Source organism: Anser brachyrhynchus (assembly GCF_964034855.1).
Source record: "Anser brachyrhynchus genome assembly, chromosome: 14".
Lineage (NCBI taxonomy): Eukaryota > Metazoa > Chordata > Aves > Anseriformes > Anatidae > Anser > Anser brachyrhynchus.
Genome location: NC_137709.1, coordinates 11,632,030 through 11,649,973, shown reverse-complemented (window position 1 = coordinate 11,649,973; position 17,944 = coordinate 11,632,030). Strand labels below are relative to the sequence as shown.

Sequence of the window (17,944 nt, the reverse complement as noted above, 5' to 3'; positions counted from 1 at the left end):
TTGGACTATAAATTTAAGTTAATTTTTCACAAACTACAGCTAATGTCAGGAAAAGCAAGGAGACAGGGATAGTTTCTCTCTCTCTCTCTCTTTTTTTTTTTTTAATAAAGTTGACTGGTGGGTTCATAGAGTACAGACACTTTATTCTCTCAATATTTAGACATTCAGTTAGACAGATGAACTCAGCTGGTCAGAGAGTGTATACAAATTGCCTGCTCTGTATATGCCTCATGTACTTACTGATAAAACACAGAATTGCTGAGGTTCCTCTCAACCCAGTTCATCCAACTCCTTGTCAGAAAAACATGGCTGAGAAGGTGTCTGGCCATTCTATTGCTTAGTTGTAGCAGGGTAATCCTGGTGTGAGCCACACTAAATCCATGATTTACACTGATTAATACACTGCGGTACTGTTGATCCTAACCATTCTCTCTGAGGCAGATTTCTGTACATCTGGTACAACACTCCCTTCTCTTAATAAAAACTGAATGGAGACTAGGTGCTCACTGCTGCTATCTGTACGTAAAATTGAAAGGATTTTTGCAGACTGGGGCTCACCAGGCAATGGATCAGTGACTCTAGAGCTCATAAAAATTCTGCTCCTGTGTGTTTATTACTTTGGAAATGTTCCAATATTTACTCCCGCATTTTATTGAAATAGATCCTGCTGGAATTACCTTCAAAGTTCCTGAGGGGATCATGAGGATCAATATCTGCGGACTAGAAATTCACCCAAAAATACAAATGTCAGACTGCAGGACACTCATCTGAGAGCAACAGATATTGCTGATCAAAACCACACAAGCAGCACTCCCCATATCATCCATCTGTACTATTCTGGTGTTTCATTAAGAAACAAGTTTAAAGACTGAAAAGCACCAAGAGACTACCCGTTTCTGTGGGACAGGTAGCTATTGAAGGGACAAAGTCCTGTGTTACCATAAAGCCTCTAGTTGCTCCTGCAGGGTGATCTCTCCTGTTTTATGAAGTTATTCTTCCCATGTTTTTATCTGCCACCAGCCTCCCAGAATGCATGTGTTAGCATTGCAGCATTATATTTTCCCAAATCCGCATCATGAATTGTAATAGTACCAACATGATATTTCAGTGAGGGGATTTGTTCAACAACTTAAAACGCAGGGCTAGTGCCAGCAGGAATGCTTTGCAGGTGGGACAGCTTAAGTACAAGAAGTGAAGCAACATGCCAGGATCACATGATGGAGTCAGAACAACAGTGCAGATCTCCTGGTACACAGCCTCCTGCTCAGAAGGCTGGGCTTACTGCCTTCTTCAAAGGGATGTCAGCTTCCAACCCACACTTTATTCCATACTCCCCATCTTTGACTTTAGAGTTGTAGAGGCCTGTCATTACATCACACCTTGAGTATCATATCAGTTGGGATGGTTGCTTCAAAAATACACAGTGTGCAAAATAAGCAATTAACATTACCTAACACCACAAGGGCACAACACAGCAAACTCTGCAGACCAACAGCAAGATCTCCAACATGTCCACCTCAAGGCATCATGCCTGCATGTGTGCAGGCTTCACTCAGTTACCAACCACACCACCAGTTCTGGATCCTAAATTTAGGGTTTTAAATTATCTGAGTAAAGATCATGCCAGGACTTATTTTTAGTCTAATATTGAAAACTGGTCTGTCCTCATGACCCTTGGCAGGCCAACTTCCATCTGCTCTAGCTGTGCCCTGTGCTGGCTGGACACCCTTCAGCTCCAAACCAACTGCACCATGCTCATGTTTTTACCATCGTTAGCTCTAGGAGAGTACAGTGCCTTCAGACTGGACTGACCTGGAGCGAACAGAGATTGAACCGAACCTATCAGTTAACGTGCATATCTGCCAAGGCTATCCAGTAAAGGCCATGTGAGACTGGACTTGAGGGAAGGTGGGGGGAATTGGTTGAATTTGCTCAGTACATCTTACTGTGGTTAAAAGTTGCTGAAGTTTTGGTTCAACTAGATGTGATCGGACGTGACTTGGAAACCATATCAGAGAAAAGATACCACCGAGCCATTGTAATCATGGCAGTGCTCCAGGCTTACCTCACTTGGGAGAGAGGAAGTAAGGAAAGAATTCCCATCACCAGCCATGCTAAACATGGCAGTAAATGGGAGAGGGAGAGCCTGAATGAGTCCAAACCAATAAGCCTACAAACTTAGTCCAATGACATCACTATGATGACAGCTATGAAATCTGTGTGCCCACACTGGTGCACTGAGGGATGGACTTAATCAGAGAAAGAAGGGTTATGTCACCTACCATTCCATGGAGATCTTTAAAGGGACTTCAGATAGCACTTATGGTCCCCAGTGGTTGAAGTAAAAGCCCCAGAAATCAATCCAGAGCTCAGCTTTCATCAAAGTGCCTCACATTATCCCCCAACCCTCATGTTCCCAGCACAATTCAGCTCTGCTTCTCTTGCTCTGTCTCTGTCTTCCACCTTTTAACCTGACCCCAAACCTCACTATGCTGCAGAACACACATAGAGTGAAATTAGGTGGCCCAGCAAACACTGCCCAGCCTACAAAGGCTGGTGAAGTAAAGGCACTCAACCAGGTTAGCTAGACAGTATCCCAGACAAAGGAGATGAAGCAGCGTCCAGGTGAGCAGCTGCAATGATCCACATGCTGTTTCAGAGCACCTGCCCATCGTTGTCAGATCTTGTATCTTGACAGCATCCAAACTGCACTTCGTTTACATAGAGAGAATAGTCTATATTCTCTTTTTATCCTTAAGAGTTCAACTGTTTGTCCAAATAAAGCAAAGGAACTACAGGAGAACTCAACAGCAGAAAACAAGCAAAAGAGATTACTTGACCTTTTCAGATTTCAAACATTACCTAACCTTTTAAGAATGAAACTTTGATAACATTTTAGTATCTTTGTCTTCAATAGACCTTCCATCTCAGAATGGTCTACAGATTGCTCTACAGATTGCTCTGAAATTTATTCCATTTTTGTCTCCATCAAAATGTTTCTGAACTTTGACAATGACTCTTATTCTGTTTACCAAGAAGCTCTGTAGCCAGACTCCTGAACCTTTGTCTGTCTGCTTCAAGCTGCACCGTGACAGGATCACATTACCATTCTGAGTACTCTGGATGTTGAAATGAGTATAAAGGACCTTTCCCTCTGTATCAAGGCACATGATCAAGTTACCCTACCCCTGCAAGTTTCTGCATGTGAGCTGAGCCACTGTAGCCATCCAGTGCACACTCTTAGCCTGTGACAAACATAAGATGACATGTCTTATTTAACACTTTTTCACTATGGACAAGGCTACTGCACCTATCTCACACTTACTGGACTCAATAGAAGACTCCTTTATAAGAGCAGTAGGCTTATCTTCTCTTCTAAGCCACACTGCTTTTTTAAGAAAGCATCTCTATGGCTTCTCTAGTCCCACAGTTCTCAGACTCAAAGATACATTCAGAGAAGGTGTAAGACAGCCGTATCATGTTAAAATATACAGCAACACAGAAGGACTTTCTCAGACACTGGAAATTCTCTTTCAGAATCTGGCCTTCAGAATTTGGCTTGACTGTGCATACAAATGATCAACACCACCTATAAGACCAGGCCAGCTCTCAACACACTCTACGGCACAGCTTTCCTCACCTATGCTATTATAGCATTGCACCCACATGGGCTGGACCAGGATGCAAGGCAGATTTGAATTTGACTAGCGTCAGGGCTGTCTCTACAGCAGAAAGACCATGAGATCCCTGGGTTTCTACGTATTGTTATAAGATCTGTGAGGCCCATATCAACCAGTGCCCTGTCAAAGAGAACCAGAGGCCCTGCTGCAGCCAGCCTAAAGGCAGGGGGAACAGTAGCTGGGAAAGAGATCCCATGTACACTATCATAATGACACAAATGTTTCCGAGAACTTATGGTACAAGCGTGCCCCCTTGCACTCTGTAGCTTTGTGTCAAGTGCCAGTTAGGCATTGGAAGATGTTGAGCTGGAAAACAGTAGGACAAAACATATCCTTCCAGAGAAAAAAATTTACCCGAGAACAGAGACAGAACACCTTGAAGACCTGGGTTATGTTTTGAGTGCTGTCAGGTGTCTAAACCTGCCTTGTGTCAAGTGTGCAGAAGTGCCTAGAGGTCTGTGGCCACTATTGAAGAGGAAGAAGGTAGGGGTGACTCAGGATGTGGAAGAATTTGCTGGTAGCTACATTTATGAGGTGGTAAGTATTAAACAATACTTAACAGTACTCCAAGGGGGAAATATGTGATTCCTGTTCCCAAGGCAGTAGTAGAAAGGAAGGCCAGATCACCCAGGAAGAACCTGGGACCTTACGGAAAAATAGTAGTTAAAAACATATACACCAGAAGCAGCAGGGAGATGGGGGTGAGGCACATGGGGCTACACAGAGTGATCGGATTTTATCCCTTTACTCATAGGGACCTTCTGAGCCACACGGAAGACATGTCGATCTTCTGGAGTTGTTGGGTCTAACACCTGCACCCAGCCTGCCTCGTAACATGTCCACCTTGCACCAGGGTCCAAACAGAAATGTAAAGATGTGACCAAGCTGCCTGCCTAAGGCTCTCTCCTTTCCCAGGGAACTGCAGCTATCACCAAGCTCCAGCTTCCATGGTGCTTTCTCAGGATGGTGTTTACAATCCCGTGGATCATTTACAACCTTTAAGTGAAACAATGAAAGGTGGGACAACCTATGTTGCCAGACAAGCTTATGAATATAAGTATTTAAAAGAATTACAATAATTTTAAAACAATGAGACACTTGTCATCCTTCCAGATCATCAAACCTCACAACATCTTCATTACTTCCCCATAAATTAGAAACATGCAATTCTGTGATAGACCAGCAGCAACCATGTATGAAAATCAGGGGGGACTATGATTAGGTAACAGCTGAGAGCAATCATAAAAAAGGAATGTAAAGGAAAAAGTCAATTATAGTTTTAACTATGAAGACTTTACCATTTCTTTATACCATTAAGAAAAAAATCAGACAGCCAAGGGTGACATTTCTATGTTGAGAAAGCAGAGGAAAAGATTTTTCAATAGGAGAAACTTCTGTGGAGGCCACATGGTGATTTTGCATGTTTCCTTTCTGTTGCTGAAATTTTGCTTTCAGTGAAATTAGCATATATCTAATGTGATGCAAATATATTGCATGAGCCCAAAGGAAAAATCCTGAGGAAGGACAGTACAGTACATGTTGCTACATCTCAGTGCTATGTCACCATTGCAGTGGAAGGCTAAGAACAATGAAGGAGCAAATTTTAAGTGAAACCTTCTAATTAGAAAAGCTTTTAAAGGATACCTGACTGGTCCCTGCTGTGGATAGAATCAGATTTCTTTTAAAATAATAAAAGATTGAGTTTTCCGAACAAAAAACATTCCCATGAAATCTGCAAAGTGGAATTGTCAATACGGAGGAACAGCCAGCTGTGCTGTCAGTTCAGGGTGTGAGCAGCTGGAATAAAAATATAGCACAAATCTTGAAATAACTTCTTGGTCCTCATCTCTCCGGATGCCTTTTCATTTGGACTGGATCCTGGTGGGCTATCCAGCATGCTGACAATCTCTGTGTGCTGCAGTGTCCATGAGCAGGGAGAGGCTTTCCATCAAAGAAATAATGCTCTCCAACAGAAAGAGCTGAACCAACAGCCAGGCTTCTAGATTTGCACTTGTATACATTGCTCTATGCTTTGATTTTTATTTGTGTGTGCCTATTTTTTACTGCACTCATGACAACTGAATAGAAAGGAATGCTAAAAAGCACTTCCACTAAATCAAATCAAATTAAACATTTTGGGAAATCTTTTCTTGCTTTGTGGAGACTCAAGAAATAATGTGCCAGCAGGGTTCAGCTGTATTTTCTGCCTTTTTCTTTTGACTTATTCTTAGAAGACTCGTGTCTCCTTTCTTGTATTTCCTGTAGCCTCTTTTGTTTTTCTTACCTAGACTCAAAAAAATAAAATCCCTAAACCCAAGGCTGTAACAAGCACATCTTACAAGTGTCAATAAACCCATACATTGAAAGAGTTGCAAATATTTAAAATCCACCTCCAATTTTAAGTAGCATGTTCTTCAAGTTACCATTGCAATAGTTATCGACCTTGTTCCTCTCTAAGATGGACACTAGCAATATAAATTGTATTTTGAAAGATTTAGTGAAAGATCAGAGCTTTGGGAGAAATCAAAGAGAAATAGCAATTAAAGAAGATTCCAGGAGGAAATAAAGCATTTATGTAAATTGTTTCATAAAAACAAAACAAATAAGGGGAAAGAAACTATATGGGGGGTGGGGAGAGAAGTACTTACACTCTTCTTCCATAACAACTATTTTAGTTTCTGAGGCTGGTAAAACTTGTGGTGCTTTCGTTGTTCCTGGGAAAATTAAGGTAAGAGAGTAGTGAACAAAATATCTATTTTGAGCTGAGAAGATTGGGCTTAGCTACTACAGGGAGGAGGACAAGAGCAGGTGCTGCTGGGTGGCACAGGCTGGGGAGACTATTGATATGTTAGTACTGGTTAGAGGACGCTCAGATGGGTAACTGTGTGAAAGAGACAGATAAATGAGTGCCTCAGAGGGGAATAGCACAGGGCGTGTCGGTCCCCTTGCTGTAAAGGGACTCATGCCATCATGATAAAAAGGCAGAAATAGCTCAGGATTCACCAGGCACATGACGAGTGAAACTGCAGAAGGTTTTCTTAGCCCTGATGGCCACAAAAGTGCAAAGACGAGATCACAGACACAGGGAGAAAAACATAGAGCTTAAGAAAAGGTGAGATGGTTTGATGAGCTTCCACCCTATAACTATTTGCAGTTCTGCAGCACAAAGTAATTCTCTTACAAGAGATCGAGGAATTGTAAACAGATGAAGGTCAAGACCCAAGGCAATATGGGAGCCACTGGGCCACACGTAGCTATTTCCTCCTTATAAAGCAGGATACTGGAAAGTCCAACGTCCACAGTCACCAGCTCCATTCAAGCCAGCTGACAGCAAAAGCCCCCTCTTGGTCAAAGCCCCTCATGACCCTCCTGATGTGCAAAGGAGAAAGCATCAGGAGCCTATGCTGTGCGCGCAGCACCCTTTTAGAGACAGGTGGTAAGACCACTGGGAAAAGGTAAATTAAAAGGAAAGCAAAACCACTTTTTGGATAAGTTTAATTTTTCCTGTGGTGTTTAGCAAAGGGGGTGGTGGGATATGAGTTTAGGAGTTGTCTAGAAATTTTCTGAGGAAAAAAAGAGTCTAAAACAGTCACATCTCAGCTGTGCTCTCATTCCCACTTGTGATGCCAATATTGGACTACTCAATAAAGAGGACTGGGAAATGGGACATTTTTCTAAGAGTGCAGCTAATTTACCTCAGAGTAATAAAAATCAGAAAATAGCACCAAAGCACAATATGTTTTTGCTAAACCCAGAAGCGTTTCCTCAGAAACTGATACCCTTCCAAAACTTTTCAATGGGAAAGCTTTTATTTCTGAGCTGGGCATTCTGTGGAAATACCAGAACTGCAGAGGAGAGATGAACTGCTGGATTTGGCTTATGGGCATGTTCTAAGTGACAAGGGGTCATGACATTATCATAGAATAATAGAATGGTTTGGGTTGGAAGGGACCTTAAAGACCACCTAGTCCCAACCCTCCTGCCCCCCCCCCCAGCCATGGGCAGGGACACTTCCCACTAGATAAGGCTGCTCAAAGCCCCATCCGACCTAGCCTTGAACATTTCCAGGAATGGGGCATCCACAGCTTCTCTGGGCAACCTGTTCCAGTGCCTCACCACTCTTAGAGTAAAGAATTTCCTCCTTATATCTAATCTAAACCTACCCTCTTTTAATTTAAAGCCATTACCCCTTGTCCTATCACTACACTCCGTGACAGAGAGTCCCTCTCTAGCTTTCCTGTAGCCCCTTTAGGTACTGGAAGGCTGCTATAAGGTCTCCCCAGAACCTGCTCTTCTCCAGGCTGAACAACCCCAGCTCCCTCAGCCTGTCTTCATGGAACAGGTGTTCCAGGCCCTTGATCATCTTTGTGTCCCTCCTCCGGACTTGTTCTAATACATCCCTGTCCTTCTGGTGCTGAGGGTCCCAGAGCTGAACACAGCGCTGCAGGTGGGGTCTCACAAGAGCAGAGCAGAGGGGGAGAATCACCTCCCTCACCCTGCTCACCATGCTTCTTTTGATGCAGCCCAAGGTACAGTTGGCTTCGTGGGCTGAAGGTGCACAGGAATGTGCACCTGCACATTCATGTCAAGCTTCTTGTCAGCTAACACCCCCAGGTCCTTCTCCTCAGGGCTGCTTTCAATCCATTCTCCACCCAGCCTGTATCTGTGCTCGGGATTGACCGGGCCCTGGTGCAGGACCTTGCACTTGGCCTTGCTGAATTTCATGAGGTTTGCACAGGCCCACCTCTCAAGCCTGTCCAGGTCCCTCTGGATGGCATCCCTTCCCTCCAGTGTGTCAACCTCACCACACAGCTTGGTGTGACTGGCAGACTTGCTGTGGGTGCACTCAATCTCACTGTCCATGTCACCAACAAAAATGTTAAACAGTGTTGGTCCCAATACTGACCCCTGAGGAATACCACTCATTATTGATCTCCACATTGTGGCCACTCACTTTCTAAAGAAAATCTCTTTTCAGTGTGGCATTTTCAATGGTTTGCAACAGATTTCCATGACAGAAATGATCCCTTGTGCAACTGATAGCTGGAGTGAGCTTCAGGGAAAGAGAGGAAGGCTCCAAGGAGAGTCCAGCTCACACACCTCTGATTAATTGCTGTAGACTCCTTAGAGCTTCACAGAGCAGTGTTGAGATGTAGCCACAATACAACCAGTGCTAAGGAGCCCAAAGAACAATGCAGGTTGGGACAGAAGGCTGCACACACATGGATTCAGAGGCAAGCAGATGCCCTGGGAAGTTTTCTGCCAAAAGATATCACAGAGGAAGGGAGTGTGCAGATGTGAGGTGAGGAAAGCTGTCCAGGTCCCAAGAAAGCCCAGCAGCATGGACAACAGGGAAGGAAAGAAGGAGACTCTATGAGCGAGAAGTGCACAGGCACAGATGAAGGCTGCTCTGCTCTGGGTAGCTCCAGGGAGCAGCAACAGAAGAGTGCAAAGAGGGTGACAGAAGGGCAGAAGTCTGCAGTGATCATCATCATCATCTTGTTTACCTTTGCAAAGGACTGCAACTAGCATTTAATTGCAAATACCTGCTATCCTGCCAGGTGACCTTCAAACAGCAGCAGTGAGGTGTGCATGCAGCTGAGTGTTGAAAACCAAAGGCAGATTTTCAAGGCTCCTTAGAAAATGGATTAATCAAGACACCACCACAAGCAGGGCTATCTTTTTTCTACTAGACCTGCAGCACCTTGCAGCCTGCAACTCCCGCTAGGCAAAGGTACAGGGCAGATCTTTTGGTGTCTTTGGTTGCTTTTCTAGTCTTAACACATTTCCAGGCAACTCAGGTGTGTCCTCACACTCCCTGCAACGTGAATGAGAAAGCCACCTGCTCCCGCCCTTGCCAGACACATTGCCCTCCTGAGAACGAAGAGTTGCACCCTGCCAGATGCAGCCATTACCCACACATGCAGGAAGAGTCAGCTGGGAGTTGTATGGCCAGATGTGCCATAAGCAGTGTGCAGGATCAGGGCCTTGCTGTGACTGGCATTGTTCATTCAGTCCTCTTTTGCGAGCGGATTGCTGGTGGCTGGAAAGAAGGAGCCGAACTGGCACACAGGGCTCTGGTGGAAGACACTCACTGCCCATGCATGCAGCTGGAACTGTTTGCATTGCGATGGGACAGACAGAGTGTGAGTCAGAAAAAAAGGAGTGGCACTGCTTCAGTTAGCTTACTCTGGACACCTTTCCTGTCATGGCTGGAAAGAAAGCAAAGCTAACTTCACAGGCAGAAGGTCTGAGCATGGGTTGTCTTCCCCAGGTTTTGCAAGCACTGGCTTTTTACAGGCAGAGCAACTGAGGAGGAGGCTATGTGATTTTCCAGCCTCACAAAATAAAGACTCATGACTGCAAACACTGCTGAGGCAGAGGTTAATAGAGAAAAATAATGCCAGAAAGCAGTGGGAGAAAAATACCTTCCTTCGCATGTGACCAGTGCTAATAAAGCACAACAGCAGAGAAACAGTATCACACCAACAGGCTGCATCGCAGAGAGCCTAGGCTCCCGCAGTGGCCGTTGTCAACGGCAGGAGGAAGAGCTTAGGCAACAGAGCTTGTACAGAGTCATCCCTCCCCTGGTCACACCCGTCCAGCTTCTGGCAACCACTGTAGGGACTTTCTGAGCTGGAGGGTGCATCCAAACCATCATGTTAAGCAATATAATTATTATAACCAAGATAATAATAAAACCACCTAACCTCAGACTCCATCCGCTGAGCTCTAAGAGATGGAGCACACATTCTAGGATGAAAACCAGAAGCAACTTCATTCATCACAAAGCTATGGTTTAATTACTCGTGTTCTGGTGAGTTTTGCTTCTCAGAAATTCTTAAAAAAAATAAAACATCAAGCTCACCATTTTTCTTTCCTCCTTGCCCCTTTTTAAAAAAATACATAGGCTGTAAGTTTATTTAAAATGTAAATTAACCACATTGCTAGTGACAGATAACAAAGATAAACATTTATGCTAAGCTGCAATTTTTCTTATCTCCCAAGATTGTTTTACTTGATACTCTGAAAGCATGAAACAAAATCATAGATCACGCGCAGAACCTCCCACTTTCTGCTTGAATGACAGATGGCTCAAGACATTTGCTGGCTTCTTCACTTACCACTTCTCACATTCAGGCTGCCTTTTGCGGTGTCTTTCCCTAAAACGTTCTCCGCTTCACAGCTGTACTCCCCAGCATCTTCCAGCTTCACCTTGTTGAACTGCAGTCTGGAAATCTTTCTGTTGAAAAGTACAGCAGACATTTCTTATTCAGTTGCTAACCATCTTCATAAATTGATAACCATTCCTGGCCCTACTACACTGCCTAGTAAGTCACCCCTTCTGGAAGAGATGGGCTGCCCAGTCTCACAAGCTGAATAGACCAGGTCAGGATTCAAATGAGACCCTTCCCAGGAATCACAGCCATCATGATTTCCTAAATGAACATCTCCTCTGATCCCATTGCTCTTAGCCTGATGCCATGGTTTGGTCTGACATCTGCTCTCATTTTCAGAAAGGCCACATATGGACAGTCAAAAAGTCTCATGAGGTGTTGAATGCAAGAGCCCCAGCTCCCCAGCAAACAGACTTTCTGTACCGGAGAAAAGCCACTTTACTGAAGGACAGCAAGATCTGTCTGCAAAAGGAGATGGGGAGATGAGCAGCACATTCTGCACCTTCCTCAGCAAGGAAGCAGCTCAACTGCTGTGGCATGCCTCCCTGGCCATGTCCTGCAGTGCCACACGCTCTATCTCAAACACGCACGCTATGGTCATAGGGTAGTGCACCCATGTATTCCATCCTTCAAACTACATTTCTGTGGTTTGACCTAGCAAATAGCTTGTAGCTTTATCCAGGCAAACAAACGGGACAAGTACTTTGTCTCCCCCAAAAACACACACTCCAATGCACTACAAACATGTGAGGCTGAACTCCACATGGTCATCTTATGGCCAGAAACACCTAGAAAGAGCAGAAGACACCATATGTGGTGACTGCCCATGTGACCTAACAACCTGTGCTCCATGTCCCATGGGAGTGGGAGCAGCTCTGTGGTGGTACAGGGAAAAAGAGCATCACCTTTCCCACCACCTGTGACTGATGTCTCATTCTCCAGAATGCCTCTGACTAAAAGGCAAAATCCTTTGTTAACTAGTTCAACAGAGATCTTCAGCGGCCTTCAACACACACCAAAGGCTGATTGAGACTCACTCCCTCATTAGGCTTTCTGTTTTATTAGATTTCCTTCTGGCTTAGACAGCTTACCAAAAAACATCCTGTGTTCTCTCCTGGTGGGAATATCTCTCTCTGCTTTCTACCCTTTTGTCTACAAGCTTTTGTCTCAGGTCTGTGTCATACAGTAACTAGACTGAGAAGTTTGTAAGCACTGACAGCTTTAAAAAGAGGTCCCACTGGCTTGGCCTACGTTTCTGAAGGCAAATAAAATTCCTCTTATGTGTAAAATGATCATTAGCTTCGGAAATATTTGCAAAGTTACATATGTCATCTAAGAAAGACTTTTCTTCGGACTGTTGAAAAGATATTCTATACAAAGTCCTTCACAGAAGCACACTGACATCTCTTTAACACCCTGACATGCTGTTCTGCTGGAGCCAGGGCACAAGGACACAGCATGAACATCTCACTAGTTATATTAGTAAATTAAAAGCACTTGGAGATGACTTGGTACAGCTCCCAGGATACAGGTGCTGCCCCATTTTGCAGGATGTGGTCAAGTGTTCAATTGCATAAGTTTAGGCCCCAGGTGGAGCAATTTTTAAATGAATCTTGACAGTGTGCCTCCTGAATCCCCCTCATCCACAGTACAAAGACATTTATTTGGGCGAACACGTTAAAACAAGGGGACCTAAACTAGCAGGCTGATTCAGTGTGGTGCAAAACTTCCTTGGCTCCCAGTGTGGTATACTTCCCTGAAATCTCTCAATTCTCCGAGGGTAACCTGCAATAAATAGTCCTGGGCATTATGGCCCTCACTGCTGTGATGCCTCAGGAGTTAACATGCACCCAGGAGACACAAAGCATTTAAGGGCCACCAGGGCCTCTTGCTGCCCATTGACAGTTGGGTGCTGCTTCTTAGTGGGGAGGTATGATGGGCACCTGAGGAAGGGGGCTGTTGGCACTGTGGGGTTGTAGTGCCCAGTGCAGGACCATGTTCCCCGCTCCCTCGAAAGAGATGGGCGTAGTAACAGCAAAGGATCAAGGTGGACTCCCAGTAGTACTGCACAGATTCCCAGCAAGACTGCCCTCAGCACAGCCATTACTTTCTCTCAGTTGTCTCAACCTTCACTGACAGAACACACCATCTATTTCAGAAACCACCCCTAGTCAGGCTTGCAGCTACTGCTGCAACACAAAAAGAAAAGCAGCACGTGTTGAAAGCAGCAAGACAGGGATGCTCACAGAGCTTTGAAGAGCTTTAACCTAGAATCCTGTAGAGAACACCAGCCTTGCACACCAGTATGTTGAGGATATCTGGTGCATAGCTGAAAGCATTAATGAACATGCTGCCTTCAGCTGCCAGAGGACAGATATTCTAATGATTATTGGCCACACCATGATCTCACATGCACAGCACGTTTCACTGCATGCAGTAACTGGAAAAATCCATTACAGCATTAGAATATCACCTAGGTATGTGATCATTTCCAGATAAAGGTTTTTAAGTCCCAAAGATACAAATTAGTAAGTAATTTAGTGACATAAAAAGCTAATGAAAGGGGTCATACTTGACAGATTCATCTCCAAGAACATGATGAGAGACATGTGGTCTTTTACCTGGAACTGGAGGAGAATGTGATCAGAATAAAAAGAAATGCTGGTATTTATAGAACCTCAGCATCAAGGTGAAACGAAAGAGGATTATTTTGTTTTAATGCTCAAGATTGTTGTACTGCCAAAAGAGCTTATTTTTATTTTCTATCACAGTTTGCTGAATTTCTCCTGGATTGCAAGATCCCCTTGAAAAATCATGAGCTTTTTCTTGCTTTTTAAACCCAGCCCAATGGTCTGAGGAGTATGATGTATAATGTCAAGTAACAGACTTCAGGGAGAGAGATGAAAGGTACAGAAGCAGATGAGATTTAATGTAGAACATAGACACAGTAAAGAGAAATTCCATATTCCAGTAAGCACATAAACAGTCAGAGAAATATCTTGTTTCACAGCATTAGTCATGCACCTTTTAATTCACATGGATAATGCTTGCACACTAGATGAACTTAACTGAGAATGTAAAACAGATTAGACTTTACCTGACCTATGTGTGGCGAAGAGGAAGATGACTAGCCCAACTCTGTTCTATCTTACTACCTTCAAGTGCTTCTGAAATACCTCAAAACTGCATAGGAAATTAGTTTTGCAAGTTTGTGTTCTTCTTCCTGTTGCCCCTGAGGGTAGACATTTTGTTTATTTGACAGCTGAGGTGTGTTTTTAAAGAAATACTAAGTATTATCACTAAGAGGAATTACGTTGCTCGCAATAGTTTTGTACCAAGTCCCCTTCTTCTCTACTGGGCAAAGTGTTTCCTGGGGACACTAGCCCCTGGGAAAACCCTGTCGTGTGCTTTCAGGAGGGTGCCTGGCTGCCAGACGATGCCATTCTTCTGGAGGAAGGCACTGCCCTGGGCTGTTTGTTCAGTGAAAGGGCCAGGGTCCCTGACAGATGCCATCATTTCACTGTAGTGCAACTCTGTTGACATTTCTTTACTCCAGGGGAAAATCTGCCTCATTGTATTTTCTGACCCTCAGCACATATGACTTAGCCACGCACTAATTATCTCCTGTAGTGCCAGTGGAGGAGTAAGCCATGGGGAATATGTTGTCTGCAAGCTCTGGGGGATAGAATTCACAAGGAGACCTTCAGCCTGGCCAGAACAGGATCCCCAAAAATACCTTTTCAGCCAAAAGAAAGAGTCCCCTAGAGGGCAGTTTGGAGTGCCAATCTCCAGATTACAATGGGAAACATGGAGATCTGCCCTTGGCCACGGCCTACACAAAGATCCTGGCAAATTCTGGCCAGGAAGGGTGGCCTCATTGCTGTAAGTTTGTCATCTCAGAGTTAGACATCTAAATATGAGCTTGGGCCCTGAGGCCTCCTGTAAAGTCAGAGGAAAAGAAACAGGCACTTCATCTCATCTAGAGAGGAACTTTTCATGACAGAAGTCGTGCTCCCACTAGCACTTTGGTTAGCTTGAATTATTTTTCTCCTCTTCCCTACTGCCAAGTGGAAATGGGACCTTTTTCCCAGTCAACTCCTCACAAAGCTATTCACCTCAATGCCTACTGCAGCAGCCACAAGCTACCTTAGAGACACCTACGTTTCACTGAAGATTCAGTGATCCCTACGTGAGTTCAACTTCTTCTGCATCATGCAGGACAAAAATAGCTCTAGGATTACAACTATTATAGTATTTTATTAGTCTTCTAAAAATAGGGTAGCTAACACATAAGTAATAAAAAAGGCAAGGAATTAGTTTTGAGGGGAATTGGAAGACTACGCCTTATTTGGACTCTAAATTGTCAATGAACACTCTCCATAGTAAACATACATGAGATCCTAGCAATAAAAAATTCCCAGATTTGACCATCATAAAGGACACACTGAATAGACTGCTGTGGTTATCTATTAACTCATTTCCTCTCTGAACAGACAGCTGGTGGCTGGAAGCACAGCAATACTGCAGAGAGCAGAAAGGCCAGTACTGTGGCATGTGTACTGCTTACCCATCAAAGATTTAATTGGTGCCTTGTCCTGGCATTCAGCACGATGGTGAATTTGCCCTGAGAGAGTAGGTTTATGACTGGCAAGAAGATTCAGAATATCCAATTCTTCCTCTTACAGTTGAGAAGCATTATCCAGCGACCACCAAATATCTGCTGGCTGGAGCAGGGGCTCTCAGTGTCCCCACTTTAGAGAACACATTCATCTTCCCCAAGAAGCAGTGAGATAAAGTCAGGTAGAAGATCATTGGAATGTGAAGCAGAATGGGGATGGCCTTGGCAAAGCACCTCTGTTAGGGCAGAAATGGCAGCCAGGAGCATCCTCTTCCCTGCACAGCCAGATGGAAACCACCCCAATCTCTTCCCTGCCTTCAGTTACAGAGCAGCACAACAGAGCTGGGCAAGCCAGCTGTGCCATGCAGTGCTTGAGAACAATAAACAGCTACCGTGTTGGCTGCTATTAACTCTAGGGCATGACCTGGCTAGCTCAGGATCAGCTTTAAGAACAGCAAATGGGAAAGCAGGGAAGAAAACAACCCTCAATCAAATAAGAGGGGTAATAAAAGGAAGCTTCAGACTTTTCAACTCAGCTACCATCCCTTCTGCCATGGGCAAAGTCCTCCTTCCTCCTCCCCTCACACCATCACCTGCCCCACTCAGTGTTTGACCTGCTGGGACTGTGGGAATAGCAGGCATGGGAGACAGTTAATGTCCTTGTGGGTGCCCAGGATAACCAACCACCCCCAGACCCCCTTTACCTGTTCTCTCCTACCCCTGTCCCCCCACATTAAAGTGCTGTTCTAACCTGAAAAGCAGATTTGCCCCTTCTCTGCTCAGCAGTGCTGTTCTCTCTCTGTTCTCAGGCTTGGGACAGGCTGATTTTAAAAGAAAGACTCGACCAGTCCTCAGTCTGCAGAGCTGACACTGACACTGGTCTGAGAGCAAGAGCTGGAGTCCCCGCTGGGTCATGCATTGTCAACAAAAGGGGAAAAGATCAATAAGTACGCTCCAAAGAGCAGGGTCACTTGTGCAACCATCATCAAATTCAGCCCCGGGCTGCATCTCTGAATTACCATTGATGTCCAGGCAACAAGAAAAGGTGTACGGCAGCAGAGGCAGCGTAATCCAACCACACTCCCATTCCCAGAGTGGACTTTGTAGCTGCTCTGTTGATGTGTTGCTGCTCTTGTGCTGGCAAGTCTGTGGCAGCTACCAGGGCGTGAAATCAACACACACATAAAAGCTGAGTTTTCGGCTACAGCTGAGGCATGGACCTGATGTCAGAGTGGGTTCCCTTGTATTTCTTGTCCTGGAATTCAAGGCAATTGATATATCCCAAGAATATTTAGAATTTCCCTCAAACCCCAATGCCAAGATTTGAATTCATTTGGGAGAATGTAGATCCTGGAGCAATATAATGAGGCCAGATCAGAGCAGGTTCTTTTCCTGTTTATCTCACATGCACAAGAACCAGGGACTTCACACTACCAAATGCAGACCAGATATCTCCCTGTTCCAAAGAGCAAATAACCTACACAGAGAGACAAGAAACCCCCAGGCAGGTATGCAGTTAGGACAATATGCAGAGGCCTCACTATCTCAGCAATGAAACCACAGCTAATTCTGTAAGCTGGGAGGAGAAGGTTGGTGCTGCTGGGAAGAAGGCATATTGCTCCTTGTTTAGAAGTGTATCACATATTAGATGGAGACTGATAGGATGAGCAACTCAGAAGTAGGACCAAAACTTCAGGGACTGCCATACAGAAAAGGAAGGCCAGAGAGAGTTTGTAGAGCAAACCCAAATAGTTTTGAAGAATCAGGGGAGGTAGAGAGGGAAATGCCATACTAAAAGCCGCAGTCTTTGTGGGAGACGTGCAGAGCACAGGAATGCAGACATGCAAAGCCAGGCTGCAAATATTCAGATCAGGGAAAAGCATGACTATCAGGAACAGAGACATAAGGTCATGGAAAAGCAGCATGGGATGACACTTTCAGGTCAATGGTGTCACCCCTCCAAAACCTCTGCAAAATGCATCACCATGATATTACATGGTGTTGTGCAAGAGATTCAGTTACAGTCTTGAGGCTCCTTTCTGAGTCTGGAGTTTTGGGGATGTCATTCATTTCTTCCTAAGTCTCTTTTCTGCAGATGATGTGTGTCACGGATACTTGCCAGTGCCTGATCCATGAAGTATAATGGGGACCGGGCAAACTCATGACTGTGGGTATAAAACGTGCTATCCCAGACGAACTGCCTACAGCTTCAGCCGGCACCCCAGTCCTCCTCCCCCAGGTGCCAGGTAAAGCATTAAACTGGATGAATGGGATTTCAATTCATGTCTTAAAGAGGGTGCTTCAGCATAAGTTGTGACATTTTGCAGCTGCAGTGGGTAAGATCTATAAGGAAAGGATATATATATATATATATATATATAAACCAGACAATAAAATTAGAAAAAATAGACAAAACCTCAGGCATATAAACCTTCTTCCATAGCTAAGTTTGCACACACCATCAGTTG

General features: G+C 44.5%; 1 protein-coding gene across 7 annotated transcripts in view; it reads right to left on the bottom strand.

Annotated features, from left to right (window-relative positions):
* NRG2 (neuregulin 2) overlaps positions 1–17,944 on the bottom strand; it is a 175,953-nt gene that overhangs the window by 42,574 nt on the left and 115,435 nt on the right. For 4 of the 7 annotated variants that reach the window (XM_080554948.1, XM_080554947.1, XM_080554949.1 and 1 more), the window contains exons 3-4: positions 10,805–10,923; positions 6,329–6,394 (exon numbers count right to left, since the gene is read on the bottom strand). In XM_080554948.1, coding sequence (XP_080411074.1) covers positions 6,329–6,394; positions 10,805–10,923 — 185 coding nt within the window. The remainder of the gene's footprint in view (positions 1–6,328; positions 6,395–10,804; positions 10,924–17,944) is intronic. The other 3 variants (XM_080554951.1, XM_080554950.1, XM_080554952.1) reach the window with 1 other exon arrangement.